This window comes from Bos indicus x Bos taurus, chromosome 26, assembly GCF_003369695.1.
Source record: "Bos indicus x Bos taurus breed Angus x Brahman F1 hybrid chromosome 26, Bos_hybrid_MaternalHap_v2.0, whole genome shotgun sequence".
NCBI classification, from domain to species: Eukaryota; Metazoa; Chordata; class Mammalia; order Artiodactyla; family Bovidae; genus Bos; species Bos indicus x Bos taurus.
Window position 1 is genome coordinate 34,818,942 of NC_040101.1, and position 22,948 is coordinate 34,841,889.

The window sequence follows — 22,948 nt, forward strand, 5'->3', positions numbered from 1 at the left end:
AGGAAAATACAAATAAAAACACTAAAGGGTTTTACCTCACACCAGTTAGAATGGCTATTATAAGAAAGAGAAGAAAACAAGTTTTGGGAGGATGTGGAAATAAGGGAACACATATGCACTGTTGGTAGGAATGTAAATTGAAATGGTCGCTATGGCAAACAGTATAGCTGCTAAGTCACTTCAGTCGTGTCCGACTCTGTGCGACCCCATAGATGACAGCCCACCAGGCTTCCCCATCCCTGGGATTCTCCAGGCAAGAACACTGGAGTGGGTTGCCATTTCCTTCTCCAATACATGAAAGTGAAAAGGGAAAGTGAAGTGGCTTAGTCGTGTCCAACTCCGTGCGACCCCATGGATTGCTGCCTACCAGGCTCCTCCATCCATGGGATTTTCCAGGCAAGAGCACTGGAGTGGGGTGCCATCGCCTTCTCCAGTGGCAAACAGTATAGAGGTTCCTCAAAAAGTTAAAAATAGAACTACTATATGATCTGGGACTTAACTCGGTAATTCTCTCTAGAAAACTTCTGGGTGTTTATCTGAAGAAAAGAAACTTATTCAAAAAGATATATGCACCCTTATGTTCATTGTAGCGTTGTTTACAAAAGGTAAGATATGAAAACCACCTAAGTGTCCACTGATAGACGAAAGCATAAAAAAGAAGTGGAATACACACACACACACAATGAAATATTACTTTGCCGTATAAAAGAATGAAATTGTGCCATTTATGACAGCATGGATAGTCCTAGAAGATATTATGCTAAGAGAAGAATGTCAGACAAAGACAAATATTATATAATTTACTTCATATTTAGAATTAAAACAATTTTAGAGCAAACAAAGTAAAACAGAAACAAATTCATAGATACAGAGAAGAAATTGGTGGTCCTCAGGGAGGAAGAAGTAAAAGGATGAATGAAATAGTAAAAGGGATTAAGAAATATAAACTTCAGATATAAATGTAATAAGTCACAAGGATATAATATACAGCATAAGGAATAGAGTCAATAACATTTCAATAACTGTATGATGACAGATGATTCCTAGGTTTATTATGGCAATCAATTTGTAATGCATGTAAATGGTGAATCACCATTTTGTACGCCTGAAACTAATATAATACGTGTCAACAGTTAATATATTTTCATAAAGATAAATGTAGAAAAAGTGTACGATCTCTGCACACCCTGTTTAGGTGACTCTCTGTAGACACGTGTGTAGTGTGAACTGGGATGAACACTGGAATCTACCTCTGTCACTAGTTTTGTGACTTAGACTGGTTGACTAACCTTTCCGAACCCCAGTGCCCTCATTTGGAAAGATGTGGTATGACCCTGAATTTCTTCAGAGTTGTGGTTATGAAAATAATTCGAATGGTTTTGAAATTAGTTGGTAATCTGTGCATACTGTCACTCAGGCCATTTTATCAGTTCCCTCTCCTTCAAATCCCAAATGGGTTTCAGTGCAAGGAGCATATCTTAGTCATCTTTATTTACTTATTTTATAGCAATATGTCTGCGCCATAATATGGGCTTGTAAATGTTTGCTGAATGAATTGACTGTTTCTTTTCTTTTTCAGCTCTACAATGCTTTCCCCTCTTTACTACATTATCTCCCAGGGAGTCATAACACATTATTTAAAAACATGACTGAGCAAAGAAAGTTTATTTTGGAGAAAATAAAGGAACACCAAGAATCCCTGGACCTCAATAATCCTCAAGACTTTATTGATTACTTCCTGATTAAAATGGAAAAGGTAAAATGGGATCCAGACTTGCTACTTCATCTTTGTAGGTGGAGTGATGTAATACATGGAATAGCTTTGTTCTTATCAGTGGAATTGGTTTATTAAAACAAATGCTCCTTCTTAAAGATATATTCATTGCTTGTGCAACCTATTGTTGTGCAAACCATACTGGATGTCTTGAATTATTTCTGCATTGTCACTGAAAATTGCTTGGAAGTGTTTATATTTACCATGTTAAAGCTGGTTCTTTATTTGAGAACAGATTGAAACACACGCACACATTCAAGATAAGTGATAGATGGTATATTCTCTTTCATTAAATAAATTCCATGAATGGGTGATGTAAGAAATGAGAGAAGGCAGAAATGGATGGGAATCTAGAAAGGCTTACTCTTGGAAAGACAGTAGAAAACAGATGAAGTAGGTTTTGAGGATTAGCAGAGATGACAAAACTGGTTCAGGGAAAGATAAGTGCAGTGATGAAGTGTGTGGAATTTTTAAAGAGATTGTCTTGATAGAAACTGAGGAACTGTTGTGGGTTTAATGACTGATGAATTTGGGAATAGTGTTTCAGTTTGAGGATAGGTGGTTCTGAAGGCCTGAGTGAGAAATTCAGATATGATGAAATTGACAATAGATGCCTGAACTGATGGTGAGTAGCAGTGATGACTTGATAAGAGTCAGGTTAGACAGAAATTACTGAAGAACTGATATACTCCAGTGGGTGAGAAAGTGAGGAATCAGAAAGGACTTGGAAGTTTAACTCTGGTTATATTTTAATTGAAGAAATTCTAACAATACATCTAACTTTACCTTCATCTGTAACATTCTCTAATGTTTGGCTTAATTTGTCAAATAAGTAAACTTAAACAATTATGTTGTTTTATGGAATTATTGTAAGTTACTTGTAAGTTGCTTTTACTTATCATGTAATCCTAATACATCATTGCCAGGAGAAACACAATAAACAGTCTGAGTTTACCATGGACAACTTGATCACCACTATATGGGATGTGCTTACTGCTGGAATAGAGACAACAAGCCTCACTCTGAGATATGGACTGCTGCTCCTGCTGAAGCACCCAGAGGTCACAGGTAGTATCACAGATGATGGACAGGATGAAATTCTGGTTAGAAATTGGCAGGCAACACTGATGACTTTTCTACTCTTCATCTGCCTAGAAGATGTACAAGAAAAACTTCTATCCTTAGTACATATTCCTATCATTGTATGAATTGCATTCAAATTAGAGTATAATAAAACAGGAGAATAAAATGTTTAACCAGTAGCAGAATTATGGAGGGCAGAGGTCACTGTCCTCCCTACTGTGGTGGAGTATCCTTGATTTGCATCAGGTCAGGTGCAGTAGGGCTGCCATGGTGCCTCAGACGGTGAAGAATCTTCTCTACAATGACATTGCTTGATAAGCCTTCCAAGTCCACATAAATGTACTTTTGTCAAAAGTTAATTCTACTCAGATGCATTTGCAATGGAAGGATTGACACAACAAAATCACAATCTTTCTTCATCAAAAAACCTCACTCTTTAAATTAAAAAGTTATACACAAAAATTCTGTTCAAATACACCCTTTTGGCCAAACAAAATTTCCTGAAAAATGTAATTTCTCATCCTCCTTTTTTTCTTTATTCAGTCCTCATCTAAGAGAATATTTCCTTTACTCTATCATGCTTTGTGCTTTGACCTATTAAGACACTTTTATTTTTATTTTTTTTGAGTTTAATTGTCTTATAATGTTGTATTAGTTTCTGCTGTACAAAAAAGTGAACTAGTTATATGTATATATATTTACGGGCTTCCCAGGGGGTGTTAGTGGTAAAGAACTCACCTGCCAATGTGCATGTGAGACATAAGAGATGTGGGTTCATTCCCTAGGTTGAGAAGATCCCCTGGAACAGGGCATGGCAACCCACTCCATTATTCTTGCCTGGAGAATCTCATGGACAGAGGAGCCTGGTGGGCACAGTCCAAAGGGTCGCATAATATCTTCTAGGACTTTCCATGCTGTCATAAGTTGACTAAAGCAACTTAGCACGTATGCATATAGATTTGTAACTGTTATATCTTTTTGTTGGTTGATTCTTTCATCATTATGTAATGTCCTTCTTTTTTCTCTTGTTCCATACAGTCTTTGTTTTAAAGTCTATTTTGTCTAAGAATTGTTTCCTCAACTTTCTTATTCTTCCATTTGTATTCAATACATTTTTCTTGTGGAGCAGCTGCTGGGCGATGGTGGGTGGGGTTGAGTCATGTGGCAGCTGGTTATGAAAGCCCATGGGGTCCAGTCTAGTGCTGGCCCTCTGGTGGTTAGAGCTGGGTCCAGGGCCTCTTCCTGAGATGGCTGGCAGAGAGTTCTGGGGCTTCCTAGAATTGGGTGTCAGTTTGCTGTTGGGTGAGCCTGAGACCCAAGATGTCTTCTAGTGGTGCTGACCTGCTGTTGAGTAGGCTGGATCTTGACATGGTTGGCTGCAGGACTGCTGTGGTCCTGGGGCTGAGGTTGGCCTGCTAGTTGGTGGATCAGGCCCCAGGAGTCTTGAGGATAGTACCTGCCTTCTGGTATATGAGGCCACATCCTGGCTTCTCTGGCTGCAGGGTCTGGGGTATCTTGTTGGGGAGAGCCAGATCCTGTGTTCTCTGGCTGTAAGACCTTAGGTGTCCTGGAATTGGAGTTGGCCTGCCCGTTGTCTAGATGGGGGCCCAGGGAGACCAGGGGTTGGTGTCTCCCAATGGTTGAGAGGAGTTGGGTCCAGGGACAGCTGGGGGTCAGGGCTGCTATAGTAACTGGCATGCTGGTGGGTAGGACTGTGTCCCAGCCCAGCTAGCTACTTGGGCTCCCACATCCAAGAACGGGTGATAACTGGCTGATGAGAAGGGCCAAGGTCTGGCACTAATAAGCCACAGGGAAGATTCTAAAATTGCACTTACTATCATCTGTGTCCATGTGTTGGGATGAGCTCTCCAAAGTAGCTGCTACCAGCATATGTGTTCTGGAGGTGAGCCCCAACTGTCCTGTGCCTCTCTGGGAGCCTGTCCAAGATCAATAAATGGGTCTGACCCAGGCTCCTTTCAAATTACTGCTCCTGCTTCTGGGTCCCAGAGTGGGTGAGATTTTGTATACACTCTTTAAGAGTGGAGTCTCTACTTCCCACAGCTCACTAGATCATCTGAAATAAGCCCTGTTGGCCTGCAAAGCCAAGTGCTCTGGGGGCTCATCTTCCTGGTGCAGCATTCCTGAGTTAGGGAGCCCAGTGATGGGTTCAGACCCCTCACTCCTTGAGGAGAACCTCTGTAATTGTAATTATCCTGTTCATGGGTCTCCTACCTGAGGGTAAGGTCTTAACTGTGCTATGTTTCTGCTTCTCCTATGCATTCATGATTCCATCCTTAGATCTTTAGTTGTTGAAGAACTTTCTCTTAGACTTCAGGTTGTTCTTATTGATAGTTGCTCTGTAAATCATTGTATTAATCGTTTTGTAATGCTTGTGGGAGGAGGTGATCTCAGAGTCTTTCTACTCGGTCATCTTGAGTATTCTCCCTTAACTTACTTATTATTCCTATGTGTTGAGTCAACCAAGCATCTTGTTCAGTTGGTCCATTTATTAAGTATTTACTGCATGGAGTACTTCTACTCTCTTAGAACTTTCATAAAATAAAACTGACATAAACAAAATGGTTAAACTGTACGATGTGAGCCTTTGAGATCCCACATCCCTGAGTTTGTTTTAAAAAAATACACGAAGGAGAGAATCAGAATTGAGAAATGAATTTCATGATGTAACTGTGCTTTATATGTATGTGTATTTAAGTCTCTAATGAAATTCCAATTTGTCCATGACACTGAAATTCTTTTTCATTTTTTCCCTTGTAGAGAAACACGTGTAATTTTTCCTTCTCTCCATATCCTACCACAATGTAATCATGATTAAGAAGATAAAATATCTTTATCACTTGACACAAATTCTGATTTCTACCTTGCCAGCTAAAGTCCAGGAAGAAATTAACCATGTGGTTGGCAGAAACCGGAGTCCATGCATGGAGGACAGGAGCCGCATGCCCTACACAGATGCTGTGATCCACGAGATCCAGAGATTCATTGACCTTGTCCCCAACAACCTACCCCATGCTGCAGCTCAGGACATTAAATTCAGAGAATATCTCATTCCCAAGGTGAGAGGTATTTCATCTATACTCCTCATTAAGACTCTTAGGTTCAACTATCACAGAAGTAGATGTATAGATTGCCTAATTGTCTACAGTATTACAAAGTCATGTCTCAGATATTTCACCCTCAGACCACATACTCCTTTCCTTTTAATTTGTAGATAGAATTTAATAAATATAATAGTGCTTAGACTCCCACAGGATTCTTAGTACATTGTTAGTCCCATATTCTGCCTGTTCATTAGGCTACTCTTCTGTCCACTCCCTATTTTCCAGTGTATGTTTTATTACTGTTACCACTTAACCAGTAAGTGCCTCTCTATCTGTTTCACTTGTCAAAAGTCCAATGCAACAGTTTTCTTCCTCCCTACCTGCATTTGAGCTACTGATCTCTTCTGGAAGACCATGCAGCCCATCAGGATCATATTATTGTGACCAACTCAATCAGTTCAGTTCAGTTCAGTCACTCAGTTATGTCCGACTCTTTGCGATTCCATGGACTGCAGCATGCCAGGCCTCCCTGTCCCTCACCAAGTCCTGGAATCCACTCAAACCCATGTCCATCGAGTAGGTGAAGCCATTCAACCATTTCATCCTCTATTGTCCCCTTCTCCTCCTGCCTTCAATCTTTCCTAGCATCAGGGTCTTCTCGAATTAGTCGGTTCTTCGCATCAGGTGGCCAAAGTATTGGAGTTTCAGCTTCAACATCAGTCCTTCCAATGAATATTCAGGACTGATCTCCTTTAGAATGGACTGGTTGGATCTCCTTGCTATCCAGGTGACCCTCAAGAGTCTTCTCCAACAACAGAATTCAAAATCATCATTTCTTCAGCACTCAGCTTTCTTTATAGTCCAACTCTTACATCCATACATGACTACTGGAAAAACCATAGCCTTGACTAGACGGACCTTTGTTGGCAAAGTAATGTCTCTACTTTTTAATATGCTGTCTAGGTTGGTCATAACTTTCCTTCCAAGGAGTAAACGTTTTTTTATTTCATGGCTGCAGTCACCATCTGCAGTGATTTTGGAGCCCAGAAAAATAAAGTCCCCATCTATTTGCCATGAAGTGATGGGACCGCATGCCATGATCTTAGTTTTCTGAATGTTGAGTTTTAAGCCAACTTTTTCACTCTCCTGTTTCACTTTCACCAAGAGGCTCTTTAGTTCTTTTTCACTTTCTGCCATAAGGGTGGTGTCATCTGCATATCTGAGGTTATTGATATTTCTCATGGCAATCTTGGATTGCTAGGCTTTATCCAGCCTGGCATTTCTCATGATGTACTCTGCATAGAAGTTAAATAAGCAGGGTGACAATATACAGCCTTGATGTACTCCTTTTCCTATTTGAAACCAGTCTGTTGTTCCATGTCCAGTTCTAACTGTTGCTTCCTGACCTGCATACACGTTTCTCAAGATGCAGGTAAGGTGGTCTGGTATTTGCATCTTTTTCAGAATTTTCCACAGCTTATTGTGATCTGCACAGTCAAAGTCTTTGGCATAGTCAATAAAGCAGAAATAGATGTTTTTCTGGAACTCTCTTGCTTTTTTGATGATCTGGCAGATGTTGGCAATTTGATCTCTGATTCCTCTGCCTTTCCTAAAACCAGCTTGAATGACTGGAAGTTCACAGTTCACATATTGCTGAAGCCTGGCTTAGAGAATTTTGAGCATTACTTTATTAGCATGTGAGATGAGTGCAATTGTGTGGTAGTTTGAGCATTCTTTGGCATTGTCTTTCTTAGGGACTTTATTCAATGTTCTTGTTTCATAACTGAACTCATCTTGCTCCTACAAGCACACCAACTATTTTCAGCTCTGAATTCTTCCCTTCCAGTTCTTCACCATGGACTTTTCCCCAAATGATCTAGTCTTCCACAGAGAAATTCAGAATCCATTTTAGGGAACTCCCTCAACTCCCTTCCACTAGATTTACAAGTTATCTACATTCACACCCCTTTATTTTCCTTTTCATTTTGTTGTTGTGGAAGAAGGGCTTTCCTTTTATTTAAAGTAAATCTTTCCACTTGTGTCATGGATCCCTTTCCTCTCACTTTTTCAGGGTTCCTCTTCAAATAATCATTTCTTCTTCTTCTTCTTCTTTTTTTTAAATTCTCTCCTTCTCTGTTGGCTCCTTTCCATTAGCATTTAAACATACCCAATTCTCTTGCGTCTTAAGAAAAATTTTCCCAAACCCTGACTCCTTCTGTTCAATATAAGTGGTGATTCTGGTCTTGTTACTGATCTTAAAGGAAAAGTTTTCACCTTTTCACTGTTGAGTATCATATTGACTGTTGGGTTGTCATATATAGCTTGTATTACATTGAGGTACCTTCTCTCTATACCACTTTGTTGATAATTTTTATGATAAATGAATGTTGAATTTTATCAAATGCTTTTTTTTTCTGAATCAACTGAGAGGATTCTATGATTTTTATTCCCCATTTTGTTAACGAGTTCTATCACACCAGTTGATTTACACATGTTGAACCATCCTTGCATCCCTGGAATAAATCCAGCTTGCTCATAAATCCACCTGTTACTGTATTCTTCAGTTCAGTTTGCTAATATTTTGTTGAGGATTTTTGCATCTATGTTTATCAGGGATTGTCGTTTTTCAGTCCCTAAGTCGTGTCTGACTCTTTTCATCCCCATGGACTGCAGTACGTCAGGCTTCCTTGATTTTCACCATCTCCCAGAATTTGCTCAAATTCATGTCCATTAAGTTGGTGATACTGTCTAACCATCTCATCCTTTGCTGCCCTCTTCTCCTTTTGCCTTCAGTCTTTCCGAGCATCAGTTTCTTTTCCAATGAGTTGATTCTTTGAATTACGTGGCCAAAGTATTGGAGCTTCAGCTTCAACATCAGTCTTTCCAATGAATGTTCAGGGCTGACTTCCTTAAGGATTGACTGGTTTGATCTTGCAGTCCAAGGGACTCTTCAAGAATCTTCTCCAGCAGCACAATTTGGAGGCATCAATTTTTTGGCACTCAGCCTTCTTTATGGTCCAACTCTCACATCCATACATAATTAACTGGAAAAACCATAGCTTTGACTGTATGGACCTTTGTTGGCAACGTGATGTCTCTGCTCTTTAATATGCTGCCTAGGTTTATTGTAGCTTTTCTTCCAAGGAGCAAGCGTTTTTTAATTTCATGGCTGTGGTCACTGTCTGCAGTGAGTTACTTTGGAGCCCAAGAAAACAAAATCTGTCACTGTTTCCACTTTTCCCCCTTCTTTTAGCCATGCAGTGATGGGACCAGATATCAAGGATATTGGCCTATAATTTTCATTTCACGTAATATTCTTTTTGGTTATAATAGAAGGGTAATGTTGGCTTTTCAAAGTTAGTTTGCAAGTGGCCTTTCCTCTTGTATTTTTTGGAAGAGTTTGAGAATTGGTATCCATTTCTCTTTATATATTTGTTAGTATTAATCAGTGAAACTGTCTGGCCCGGTACTTTGTGTTTTGGGAGTGTATTGTGTGTTTTGGGATTGCCAGTTCAATCTGCTTACTCATGATTCATGTATTCAGATTTCTAATTCTTCATGATTCTTTCCTGATAGGTTGTAGGTTTCTAAGAATCTATTTTTTCTAAGTTCTCCAATTTGTTCCGGTATGGTTCATTGTATTAATAGTTTGTTATGATTGTATGTATTTGTCCAGTATCAGTTGTAATGTTTTCTCTTTTATTTCTGCTTATTTTAGTCTTATTTCTTCTTTTCTTGGTAAGTCTAGCTAAAGATTTTTCAGTTTTGTTTATGGCTTTAAAAAGCCAGCTCTTAGTCTCATTGGTTTTTTTTGTTTGTTTGTTTGTTTGTTTTGTTTTTCTTATTGGTCTCTGTTTCTTTTATTTACTTTATGATCTCTATTTCCTTCCTTCTGCCGACTTTGAGCTTTGTTTTTTTCTTCTTTTTCTAGCTCTTTAAGGTGTCAAGTTAGGTTGCTTGTTTGATATCATTCTCTTTTCTTTCTTTTTTTTTTTTAATTTTATTTTTAAACTTTACAATATTGTATTAGTTTTGCCAAATATCAAAATGAATCCGCCACAGGTATACATGTGTTCCCCATCCTGAACCCTCCTCCCTCCTCCCTCCCCATACCATCCCTCTTGGTCGTCCCAGTGCACTAGCCCCAAGCATCCAGTATCGTGTATCGAACCTGGACTGGCAACTCGTTTCTTACATGATATTTTACATGTTTCAATGTCATTCTCCCAAATCTTCCCACCCTCTCCCTCTCCCACAGAGTCCATAAGACTGTTCTATACATCAGTGTCTCTTTTGCTGTCTCGTACACCGGGTTATTGTTACCATCTTCCTAAATTCCATATATATGCGTTAGTATACTGTATTTATGTTTTTCCTTCTGGCTTACTTCACTCTGTATAATAGGCTCCAGTTTCATCCATCTCATTAGAACTGATTCAAATGTATTCTTTTTAATGGCTGAGTAATACTCCATATAGTGAAAATGAGTATACTACCCAAAGCAATTTATAGATTCAACGCAATCCCTATCAAGCTACCAACAGTATTCTTCACAGAGCTAGAACAAATAATTTCACAATTTGTATGGAAAAACAAAAAACCTCGAATAGCCAAAGCGATCTTGAGAAAGAAGAATGGAACTGGAGGAATCAACCTGCCTGACTTCAGGCTCTACTACAAAGCCACAGTTATCAAGACAGTATGGTACTGGCACAAAGACAGAAATATAGATCAATGGAGTAAAATAGAAAGCCCAGAGATAAATCCACGCACATATGGACACCTTATCTTTGACAAAGGAGGCAAGAATATACAATGGATTAAAGACAATCTCTTTAACAAGTGGTGCTGGGAAAACTGGTCAACCACTTGTAAAAGAATGAAACTAGACCACTTTCTAACACCATACACATTCTCTTTTCTTGATGTAGGCATTTATCACTGAACTTTTCTCTTAGAACTGCTTTTCCTGACATCACGAGTTTTGGTATGCCATGTTTACTTTTTTTTTTTTTTTGGTCTCAAGGTACTTTTTGGTTCTCTTTTGATTTATTCTGTGATCCTTTGATTGTTCAGTAGCATATTGTTTAATATCCACATGTCTGTATTTTCCAGTTTTCTTATAATTGAGTTCTCAATTTATAACATTTTGTTTGGAAATATACTTGATATGATTTCAGTCTTCTAAAACTTTTTAATATCCACATGTCTGTGTATTTTCCAGTTTTCTTATAATTGAGTTCTCAATTTATAACATTTTGTTTGGAAATATACTTGATATGATTTCAGTCTTCTAAAACTTCTTAATACTTGTTTTGGCCATAACATATGATCTATTCTAGATAATGTTTCATGTGTGTTTGGGGAGAACATGTTCTATTGCTTTTGGATGGATTGTCCTTATAGATCTATTAAGTGCATTCTGCTTTTTCAATTGGAATGTTTAGTTTATTGCAATTCAATATAATTACTGATATGGTGGGTTTATATTTGAAAATTCATCATTTGTGTTCTGCTTATCCACCAAGTTCATAATTCTACTCTTCCTCCTTTACTGTCTTCTATTGGGAATAACTGTACTTTTAAATAATTGTTTTTTTTGTTTGTCCCTCTTTTTTATATCTCTCTGCTGCTCATTTCCTGCCTTTCTATGGATTAGTAGATTTTTTCCAGGAGTATAAATATCTATTGTCATTGAACTATTTTTTAAATGATTTCTCTTGAGATTACAATATGTATTCTTAAATTTTTACAGTCTTCTTAAAATTAAACTATTAAATTTAAAAAATACAAGAACATTGCAATCATATATGACAATTTAACCTGTTCCTCTTCCTTTATCAGAGAAGGCAATGGGACCCCACTCCAGTACTCTTGCCTGGGAAATCCCATGGATGGAGGAGCCTGGAAGGCTGCAGTCCTGGGGTCGCTGAGGGTCAGACACTTCTGAGCGACTTCACTTTTCATTTTTCACTTTCATGCATTGGAGAAGGAAATGGCAATCACATGTATAATATCTATGTATATTATAAAGCTACCATCAGTGTTATAATTTTTGCTTTAAACAGGCAAACATCTCTTTAAGAGGCCACGTAGTGATACAGATTTTGTGGACCATGTAGTCTTAATCTGCCATTGTAGAATAAAGGCAGCCATAGTTAATACTTTAAGAAATAGGCAGGGAAATATTCCAATAAAACTTTGTTTACAACAGGTGGATATTTGGATATAGATTACTATGTTAACTGGGTATAAGTTTTTCCCTTTAGCACTTTAAATATTTCATTTTACTATTTTCTGATTTCCATTTTATTGATGAGTATTCAGCAGTCATTTGAATTCTTGTTCTTATGTAGGTAATGGGCCATTTTTCTTCGACTGCCTTCAAGTTTTCTCTGTGTATTTGACTATATTTTAACTACAATATATTTATGTTTAAGTCTGGTTTTGTTTTTATTTATTCTATTTGTCTACATTGTGCTGCTGCTGCTGCTAAGTCACTTCAGTCGTGTCCGACTCTGTGCGACCCCATAGATGGCAGCCCACCAGGCTCGCCCGTCCCTGGGATTCTCCAGGCAAGAACATTGGAGTGGGTTGCCATTTCCTTCTCCAATGCATGAAAGTGAAAAGTGAAAGTGAAGTCGCTCAGTCTACATTGTAGATGTCTACATTTTCTTCATTATTTTCTCAATTTTTTTTGCCCATCCTCTCTCAATTATTTTCTTTTTTTTTTTTTGGTACTCCAATCACCTTATTGTGTTGTTGAAAAGGTTCCTTAGGTTCTGGTTGCTTATTTGTTTTCAATTTTTTCCTTTTCTACAGACTGAAAAAAGTTTTATTGATTTATCTTCTATTTCACCAACTTTTTCTTTCAAACTATTGTAAAGTCTATTTAATAATTAATACAATCAACCATAAATTTTAGTTTTGGAATTTCCATTTGGGTTCTCTTTACAATTTATATTTTGATCATTCATTCATTAACATTTTACTTAATGTTGAGACATTTTTTCATTTCCTTGACTATAATAGCTATGATTATAAATTCAAAATTTGATTGTGATTCAAAATTCTTGTTTATTCCATTATCACTATTGTTATTTTAGTGTTACTGTTGTTCTTCTGTTTCTCTTGTGTATGGGTCACATTTTCTTGGTGTGTGTGTGTGTATGTATGTGTGTCTAATTATTTTGGATTTTTTGTCTACATATTTTTAATGATATATCATAGGGACTCGTGATTCATTTATATCCTTTGAGGAACATGAAGCTTTGTTCATTTGCTTGTTTTAGCAGGTCATTAACTATGCTGTTCTCAACTCAAAATTCTGAGTTTTAAATTTAGTTTTTTTTTAACTTTAGGGTAGTTATCTGGAATTTATTCCACATGTAATTCAGGGCTTATAGGATTTTCAGAGATTTGGGATATTTCATATAGGGAATTTAAGGGTCCTCTTCTCTGGCTCTTTCTTTTATGGAATTATCCACCGCCCCCCCCACCCCCAGCCCTGTTTTTTTTTGTTTGTTTGTTTCTGTGCAGTAGGTACAGCTGAATATTGTCATTGATTCTTTAAAGCAGTGAGACTTGGCTTATGGCCATGTTTTAGTCACTCAATATTTTGTTGTCTGAGACCTGTCCTCATGATAACATCATTAAAATGGAAAACTCACCCAGTATCTTTTTGTCTTCTCAAGTGTTTTCTACACTTCATGCTTTTGGCTGCCTTGCAGAATGTGTGTGTTTGTGTGTATTTCACAGTTTATAATTACTGTGTGTTGGAAAGTTCTTCCAATAGGGGCTTCTCAGCCGTTACTCTGTTGGTATGTCTCTAAATTCACTAACCTTTTCTTTTGCAGTCTCTAATGTTTTTAATTCAATCCAGTAAAAATTTCATTTCTTGAATTCCTATTTTTACTGTTTTGAATCTCTGTTGAGATTTCTCATTTATTCTTTTTTTGTTATTAATTATTCCTTTAAGAACTTAGATATACTTATGATGGATGGTTTGTAGTACTTGTGTAGTTCTTAGATAATTCTAATATCTAGGATAATATCGGTTCTAATATGGGTTCTAATATGGATTCTATTGGCTCTTTTTCCTTCAAATTTGGGTCACATTTACTTCATTTCACATTTATTTTTAATTTTCTGTTGTATAGTGAATGTTTTGAATGATGTCTTATGGGGAATCTGGATTACCCTTTCTTTAAGGGCACTGAATTTTATTTTGATAAGCAGCTAAGTTACTGACAGATGTCCTTTAGTGTCTTAAGCTTACTATAATTGTTTGTCATTGTGATTTAATTTCAATTTTTGATTTAATCTTAGGGCATGACCCTTAGTCCAGGGTGGGTTCATTAATCCAACAACTTAGAATTTGGGGGATCAATCATAACAGTAAATCTGAGTTGACAGGAAAGTTCTTTCCACTCTCACTGGGTTGGAACCTCAACTTCTCTATCACTGTACAGCATCTGGTATCCACTTTCAATTCTCACCTCCCCAGGAATCATACTCTAATTGGGGTCCTGAAGCTGCCCAACCCACAGACATGAATGTACAGAGAATAGTCTTGTATACTTTTGAGATCTTCCCTGTTTATAGATTATTCCTGACTTGTGTCCTTCCTCATGAGTTGCAGGCATCAGGTTTTGATCTCTGTCTCCTTAGCTCAGAAAGGGTCCCACTTTGCTCGGCTGCCACCTCCCTGCACTCTAGGAGGAAAGTGTTTTCAGAAGTATATTAGGAGTGAATATAGGACCTACCTAATTCTTCTTTATTAAAGAATCACAATCCTGGATTGCTTCTTGTTCAATGCTGGAAAGCTGTTACTTCGTGTTTTTTCCCCTGAGGATTTCAGAAAGTATTATTTAATTTGGCTGCACTGGGTCTTCATTGCTGCTTGTGGGTTTCTCTAGCTGTGATGAGCAGAGGCTAGTCTCTAGTGCAGTGCCTGGGCTTCTCATGGCAATGATTGTCTTCTTGCATCATGCAGGCTGTAGAGCATGTGGGCTCAGTAGTTGCAGTGCACGGACTTTGTTGCCCCGAGGCATGTGGGATGTTCTCGGATCAGGGATCAAACCCATGTCCTGTGGCAGGCAGATTCTTCACCACTGGATCACCAGGGAAGTCCTCCTGTCTGTTTTTATATATATTTCAGGTTTGTGAGGGCAACTCAAAAGCAGTTACTCTGTTATACCTTGAAGTATACGGTCCCATCTTCCTCAGTTGGGAAGATCCCCTGGAGAAGGAAATGGCAACCCACTCCAGTATTCTTGCCTGGGAAATCTCATGGACAGAGTGGCTTGGCAGGCTGCAGTCCTTGAGGTCACAAAGAGTCAGACACAACTCAGTGACTAAACTGCAACAGATGGTCCCATCATCCAGGATAAATTTTTTGGTCATTAATTAGCTTTATATGAAAGCCTTTGTACTGTGGCCATACTATCTTCCTGTACTTCATGCGCAGGGCACATCTCTATGCCCACCCAGGTCAGAAAATGAATCACAGGAGTTGCTGTGTCATAAGGAAGAGGTTTAGGAAAGACTGAAACTTCAGTTTCCCCTTTATTCCAATCAGTTCAGTTACTCATTCATGACCAACTCTTTGCGACCCCATGGACTGTAGCACGCCAGCCCTCCCTGTCCATCACCATCTCCTAGAGCTTGCTCAAACTCATGTCCATGGAGTCGGTGATGCCATCCAACCATCTCACCCTCTGTCATCCCCTTCTCCTACTGCCTTCAATTTTCCCAGCATCAGGGTCTTTTCGAATGAATCAGTTCTTTGCATCAGGTGGTCAAAGTATTGGAGCTTCAACATCAGTCCTTCCAATGAACTTTCAGGACTGATTTCCTTCAGAATCGACTGGTTTGACCTCCTTGCATTATAAGGGACTCTCAAGAGTCTTCTCCAAAACCACAGTTCAAGAGCATCAATTCTTCAGTGCTCAATGTTCCTTATGGTCCAACTCTATACTTGACTACTGGAAAAACCATAGCTTGAACTAGATGGACCTTTGTCAGCAATGTCTCTGCTTTTTAATATGTTGTTTAGGTTGATCATAGCTCTTCTTCCAAGGGCTAAGCATCTTAATTTCATGGCTGCAGTCACCATCTGCAGTGATTTTGGAGCCCAAGAAAACAAAGTCTGTCACTGTTTCCATTGTTTTCCCATCTATTTGCCATGAAGTGATCGAACTGGATGCCCTGATGTTAGTTTTTTAAATGTTGAGTTTTATGTCAGTTTTTTTCACCTTTCACTTTCGTCAAGAGGCTCTTTAGTTCCTCTTCATTTTCTGCCAGAAGGGTGGTGTCATCTGCATATCTGAGGTTTTTGATATTTCTCCAGGCAATCTTGATTCTTTTATTTATTTGCACACTTGGAAATGATTGTCTTTCAATTCATGATGTTTTGGAGTGAGAACTATATCATGTATTTGGAAAGGCTATACAGTATACCAGAAGGCATTCAGATGAATCTGAATTTAAATTTTGTCTCTGTATTATTGTGATCCCAAGATATTGTGAATAAAATTATTGTTATCATAATAGCAGCAAAATTTCTATTTATTGAGTGTTTTAGCTTGTGGTAATAACCTCTGTTTAAAAAGTATTTCTTATATTATCTCATTACATAATAAAATAATTGTTTATTTTTTTTTTTGTTTGCTTGTTTTTAGTTTAGTTTTTTTTTTTTTTTTTGGTGTGCTTAGCCACTTGTGGGATCTTAGTTCTCCCACCAGGGATAGATTGAACCCTAGCCACCAGGGAACTCCCTGTTTATATTTTACTTGTGATGAAAATGAAGCATGCAACTGTTAAAAAAAAAAAAAAGGCAAAAAACTTTCCTATAGTCACAGAGATTAATTTAGTAGAGAAAAATGTTCAACTGATTCTAAAAACTAAACTCTAAATTGTTATGTTACATGGTATCTCTGAGTTTAGGAAAACCTTACAAGAAACCAGAAATGCCACCCTACTTCAAGAAGAATATTCAACAAATACATTGAAAAAACATAGGAGGAGGAGGGTATGCTTACTAGTTACTCATCTTAGTAGGAGAAGAAAATAGTTTTCAAAAATATGGCCACTCATGTAGTTTTGAAGAAGATGTCATATTTGATTCCAAAGAGAAAGAGCTAGATTTTCAGTGACATCAGCACGTTTAACGTTTTTTGTCAAGAAAAACGCAGCTCCTTTAATTTACTGGAAAGCAAGTGCAGTAGGTAGACTACAAGCTGAAGACGATTATCTTGGAGTCAGGTTTTAACAGTGCCCTGAACCGGCATTGTAGGATTTAAGATCTGTTAGGCTTGGTCACTGGGCTTCCCTGGTGGCTCAGACAGTAAAGAATCTGCCTGCAATGAGGGAGACCTAGGTTTGACCCCTGGGTTGGAAAGGTCCCCTGGAGGAGGGCATGGCACTCCAGTATTCTTGCCTGGAGAATTCCCATGGACAGAGGAGCCTGGTGGGCTACAGTCCATGGGGTTGCAAAGAGTCGGACATGACTTGAGTGTCTAAGCACAGCACAGGCTTGGTCATTAACTTGTTCTCTGACATGGAAAGAATAAATTTTTTTTTTTGTATGTGTGCTTCAGTCATCTCATCTACAAAAGGAAAGGATTAGACAAGGTATTTTTTTTTTTCAAGCTCCGTGACCATTTTTGCAATCCAGTTAATCTGTTTCTCTTTATCTCAGGGCACAACCATATTAACATCTCTGACTTCTGTCCTGCACGATGGCAAGGAGTTTCCCAACCCAGAGCAGTTTGATCCTGGTCACTTCCTGGATAAAAGTGGTAACTTTAAGAAGAGTGACTACTTCATGGCTTTTTCAGCAGGCAAGCATGCTTCATTTTTGTCTGTACATCAGTGGTAAAATGAGAGAAGGAAGGGCTTTGCATGGAGGCTAGTCTGGGCTGGACAAATTGTCATTTGCATGAGGCCAGAGGCACTACTCCCAAAGTGCAGATAATTTTTCATTGGATTGGAGACTGTATTTCCTGACTTCTGCTGTCTTACCCACTGCTGAGTCTCCTAAGAGCTCCTCCTAGATACCTAGGTTTCTAGACACTGCGGCTTTTCTCCTCTGCCCTGAGAAGTCAATTCACTCAATGAAGTCAATTCACTTAATGTAGTCTGCATACCTTATATGTAGTAGACTCATGCTCACTCAGGTCCAGAGATACAAATGTGAGTAACAGATGCATCCTTCCTCTAAGAAAGAGAAATGCAGGTTAAAGGCAAGGATACTCCAGAGAGAAAATACTCTTCAGAGTGTTTCCACTCTTTCAGTGGGCATCCAGAGAGAGAAGCTCCTGAATCTTGCGTTTTGAGGGACACAGCAGAGGGCAGAGTAGTTGGAAGATAAAGGAAGTTTTCTTGCAGGAAGAAACATTTTATATTTAGTATCTTCCTTTAATTTGTCAGGGTCCTTGAAAGAAAGAGGTAGGATACTTTAGACAGTTTAATGAAGAGACTGTTTTCAGAGGTGTGGACACGATTAAGGGACATGGCAAGGAGTGGTCAAGTACTCAGGGATGAGCATCAGCAGGACGATGTTACCATCCTGTGTCGAAGAGTCAGGAGAAGGAGGGTGTTGCTGAAACTCAAGCAGACTTTTAGCAAAGAGAATGGCTGCCTCAGCAGGAGATGGGTCTGTAGGTTGGAGAATATAGCCACTGCTGAAACTGTGGCCTGACAGGCTGGGACTGAGGGAGGGCATACTCTAACCTTCTCAATGTTTAATCCTCTGAGTTTACTCACAGTAAAGAAGGTAACTAACTATTGGGGTTGTGCGTTCCAAAGAAATCAACTTCCTAAACACAGAGTAGGTGCAAAAGAAAAACAAACAGAATGGATCTGGGAAGATGGAGAAACACCCCCAGACTATGAACAGTGCCCAGAGGTGACCGCATGGACAGACAATGCTAATCTTATATTCTTCCTGAATTTTGGGTCCATTGTTACATAATGAGCCTGCTCGAGATTTCTGTTCAGTTTACAGAGTTTGTGGGATTGCTTTTGTCCTGACACTGTGCTACCATTACAAGATCTAAGGCTTTACCTTATGAGCTTATATTCCAGTGTGTGGGACAGAGGAATAATTATAATTTCATGTGAAATATTCTGTATTAGAAGCACTAATAAGTCTTGTGGAATACCAATGAGGGAGTAAATTATATCTACCTGAATAGATCAAAGAAGTTTGTATAGAGTAAATGACAGATGCAGTGGATCTAGAAGGATGTAGAGAATCTCAGCTGGCAGAGTTGAGGAGACGAGTATTTCAGTTGGAGGAATGACTGGAAATTCCTAACACCTCAAATAGCTTATGTGTCCGGGATTGGTGAACATGTAGTCATACTTTTGTCTAGTTTGTGACATTTCTTTTTATAGCTGATAGTGGTAAACTCTTAAAATAGTGTTAAAACAGGGACATGGCAAGGTCAAGATTATTTTTAGAAATCAGATGAGGAGAAATAAACCTGTTGTTGAGACTTGGGTTGGAGGTAGATGGAGAACATATAGTGTGTCTCATGCCGATTGGGATGAGTAAGTGTGTGTATATACGTCTGTTTGTGTGTATATGTCTGTGTGTTTGTGTATATCTGTGTGTGTGTGTGAGTGTAGAAAAATGTCACTGGCCACCCTCAGGAAAGCAATTCCCACATGGGTGTACAGAAGGGATTAAAAAAAATATATTAAATAGAATGTACACAGAAATATGTTCTGAGGGAATGAAGCAGACCAGATTTTGGTGTAAATAGGACAAGCCATTGGTTATTTGGTCTTTCCTTAGTTTATCTATTTATTTACTCTATTCTTTCATTTCATATTTATCTACACCTGCCTGTGCACTAGGTCAAATGAGAATTATATGGATATTTCATTTATGTCTCATTTCTAGGAAAAAGAGTTTGTATTGGAGAAGGCCTGGCCCGCATGGAACTGTTTTTACTCCTGGTCAGCATTTTACAGAAATTTACCTTGAAACCTCTGGCTGATCTGAAGAACATTGATACTACACCACTTCTGAAAGGAGTGGGATCTATACCACACTTCTACGAGGTCTGTTTCATTCCAGTCTGAAGAAAGGGCTGCTGCCGGATCACAGATGAGCCTCTCCAGCTCTGTCCACACAAGCTGGTGCCCTGTGCCCCTGCTGTTAGCTATGGTCCACCTCTCCCTTAGAGTCAGGAGTGACTTTCCTGAGCCCTGTCTCTTCTGATTTTCTTTAAGATTCAGTTCAAGTTTTGCTTCATGAACTACAGCTCACTGTTTTGTCTTCAATAAAATGTTTTTTCGTAATTCTATCCTGAGATCTTAAACTGTATCTTATCTACAGTGAAAAGGTACCTCATAAATGTCATATTTTGATTTTAAAAAAAATTAGAGTAGAAAATTATCACATGTGTTAAAAAATATATATATATAATGTACTCATCTCTTACTGCTATTATCTCTTGACAGTTTGGCATGTATAATTTCTGTTTTTTTCAATGTTCATTAAAGTGTAATTATATGTGTGATGTATATGTTTTTATATATGTATATATACATACACACATGCAGGAAGAAAGCAGAGGAAGATTGCTCCAGCTAGAGGGAATAACATGAGACCAAAATTACATTTGCTGGTTATTTTCAAGGCTGTCCTTTCTCTTTTCCCCTAGTTATTAGACACAGACCCACACATAGACCCAGTTACTGATATACAGACATATTAAAGCAAAAAAGAAGGAAAATAATATGTATTTATGGTTATATTTGAACACACAGAGAAATATGCATGTGTATTTCTGTGGATATGTGTGTATGTATGTATTATTTATAATATATCTCTGACTTCTTGGTGACATCAGATAATAGCAACAGGTACTTTCACAATCTATATAAATAAATGTCTCTCATAATACCATATTTCATGCCTATAATAATCTTAAAAATTATCTTAGTGTTCAAGGATATTCAGATTATTTTGAACTTTTGTTAATATAGAAATGCTCCTACCTGCATACATCTTTTATTATTCCTGTACTATCTCTTTGAGATAGTTTGCTGGCAGTGAAGTGTCTGCACATGTATGTGCATTTTTGTTTTTCATCAATACTGAAGAATAATGCCCTAAAAAGTATGTATCTCTTAACTTTTCTGTCATGACTGTAATAGAGACTATTTGACCAAACCCACTTATATGCTGAGAACAGAATTCTTTGGTAGATTTAGTAACTTTAGTTTCCTTTCATGGATTTTTCAAGTAGGACATTTTATCATCTACAAATAATATATAATTGCAATGACCAGAAACTTCTTGATATAACATCTATATTTATGTCTGTATTTTCTTCCTCTGTCTGGCTCATCACAGACACACAAACATATGCCTATGTACATATGTATTTGTCATCAGGGAAGAGTGTTAAAAGTTGTGAGGATTTCTGGGGACAAGAAAGCAGAGGGTTTGGGAAATCCATATCAGGAAGCCTGTTATTTGATGTGATTTTACCTTTGAAGTGATTGTTGATTTGAAATCAGGAGCTGAGAGTCTGAATGGCTGACTATAAAATATTGTGTAGGAGCTTTAGAAACAAACAAAAAAATTGAAATGTTCTGAGGGCTCAAAGAAAAAAAAAAAAACTGGAGTCTAGAGCTTGCCAAGTAAAAAGGATCAAGTAAATGTTCCAACTTCAGCTGAAGCCTGAAGATTATGAAGATCTGTAAACAAGCCTTAAGAATAAACCTGAGGTTGAAGAGTAGTCATAAGACTAGAGTTCATCTTTAAGTAATTTTAAACATTGCTTAAATTACATTGATTCACCCCTAAACATTTTCTGCTTACTGGAACATACTTTTTGCTGGAGAAAACTAATGTCACCCCGAGCCCCAGATTATCATTGCATTATTTGATGTACAATGTGTAGCATAGACACAAACCTAGCTGAGGGAACAAGTGACTTTCTCTGTAAATGTAAAAGTTTGATAATGGTTAACATTTTTTAATGATAAACATTCTCTGTAAGTTGAGAAAAATTCTGAAAAAAAGATGTCTCCCAAATCCTAGAAACTATTTTCATTGTTGGTGAAATATTGAACCCCATAAGTTTGAAAAAGTAAGAGTATCCACTTTTCATTACTTCCTTTCAAACTTAGACTGAAGGATGTCAGCAAATGTGGTATAGAGTAATGACTTCTAATAATTCTCTCTGATATAAAACAATGAAAGCACAAGTAAAACTTATCAGATATGCTTTTTCACATCTTTGACCATTAGCCAAGAAGTGCATCAATTTGCAGAGTTCTTCAAGAAAATGGATAAACCTCAGTAATAACAGTGAGGTTTGTCATGTTTTGCCTTATTCCCTTCTATCTTCCCAGCTTTGAGGTAGCCTTGAAAAGCTACAGGGTATAATCATGGTGAAAAGCATCAACAATATATCAGCCTCAAGTAGGAGGCAGTGAGTGGAGCTGGAACTCCTTCAAAACCCTGTTCCCAGAGAATCATTATTATTTAACCTGCCTGTGGTCACTGTGGAAGACTACATTCAGGATTGATCTCAGAAGTTTCCCAGTATGAACAGCCTTTCCACAGACACATTTGTTGAAAACAATCAGGGGCAATTTTTGAATATTGTAGATGCCTGAAGCTATAGAAATCAATACGCTAACCAAAAAGCTTAAAAGGAAAAGTTGAGGAATGAGATACTCATGGAAGGCTTTGGAAACCTGATGAATTCCCAAGACACTGCGTGTGTGTGTGTACTAAGTCACTTCAGTTGTGTCTGACTCTGTGCAACCCTAAGGACTATAACCAGCCAGGCTCCTCTGTCTATGGGATTCTCCAGGCAAGAATACTGGACTGGATTGCCATGCTCTCCTCCAGGGGATCTTTCTGATGGAGGGATTGAACCCTCATCTCTTATGTCTCCTGCACTGTCAGGCAGGTTCTTACCACTAGCAACACCTGGGATACCCTCCTGAGACATTAGAAATCTACAAATGTTCTGAAAAGACTGGAGAAGATCCT

General features: G+C 38.1%; 1 protein-coding gene across 1 annotated transcript in view; it reads left to right on the forward strand.

Moving 5' to 3' along the window:
* LOC113884591 (cytochrome P450 2C31-like) overlaps positions 1-20,457 on the forward strand; it is a 58,009-nt gene extending 37,552 nt beyond the window's left edge. The window contains exons 5-9 of the mRNA XM_027529237.1: positions 1,580-1,756; positions 2,701-2,842; positions 5,747-5,934; positions 17,621-17,762; positions 19,832-20,457. Coding sequence (XP_027385038.1) covers positions 1,580-1,756; positions 2,701-2,842; positions 5,747-5,934; positions 17,621-17,762; positions 19,832-20,013 — 831 coding nt within the window. The 3' untranslated portion in view covers positions 20,014-20,457. The remainder of the gene's footprint in view (positions 1-1,579; positions 1,757-2,700; positions 2,843-5,746; positions 5,935-17,620; positions 17,763-19,831) is intronic.
* The last annotated feature ends 2,491 nt before the right edge of the window (positions 20,458-22,948 follow it).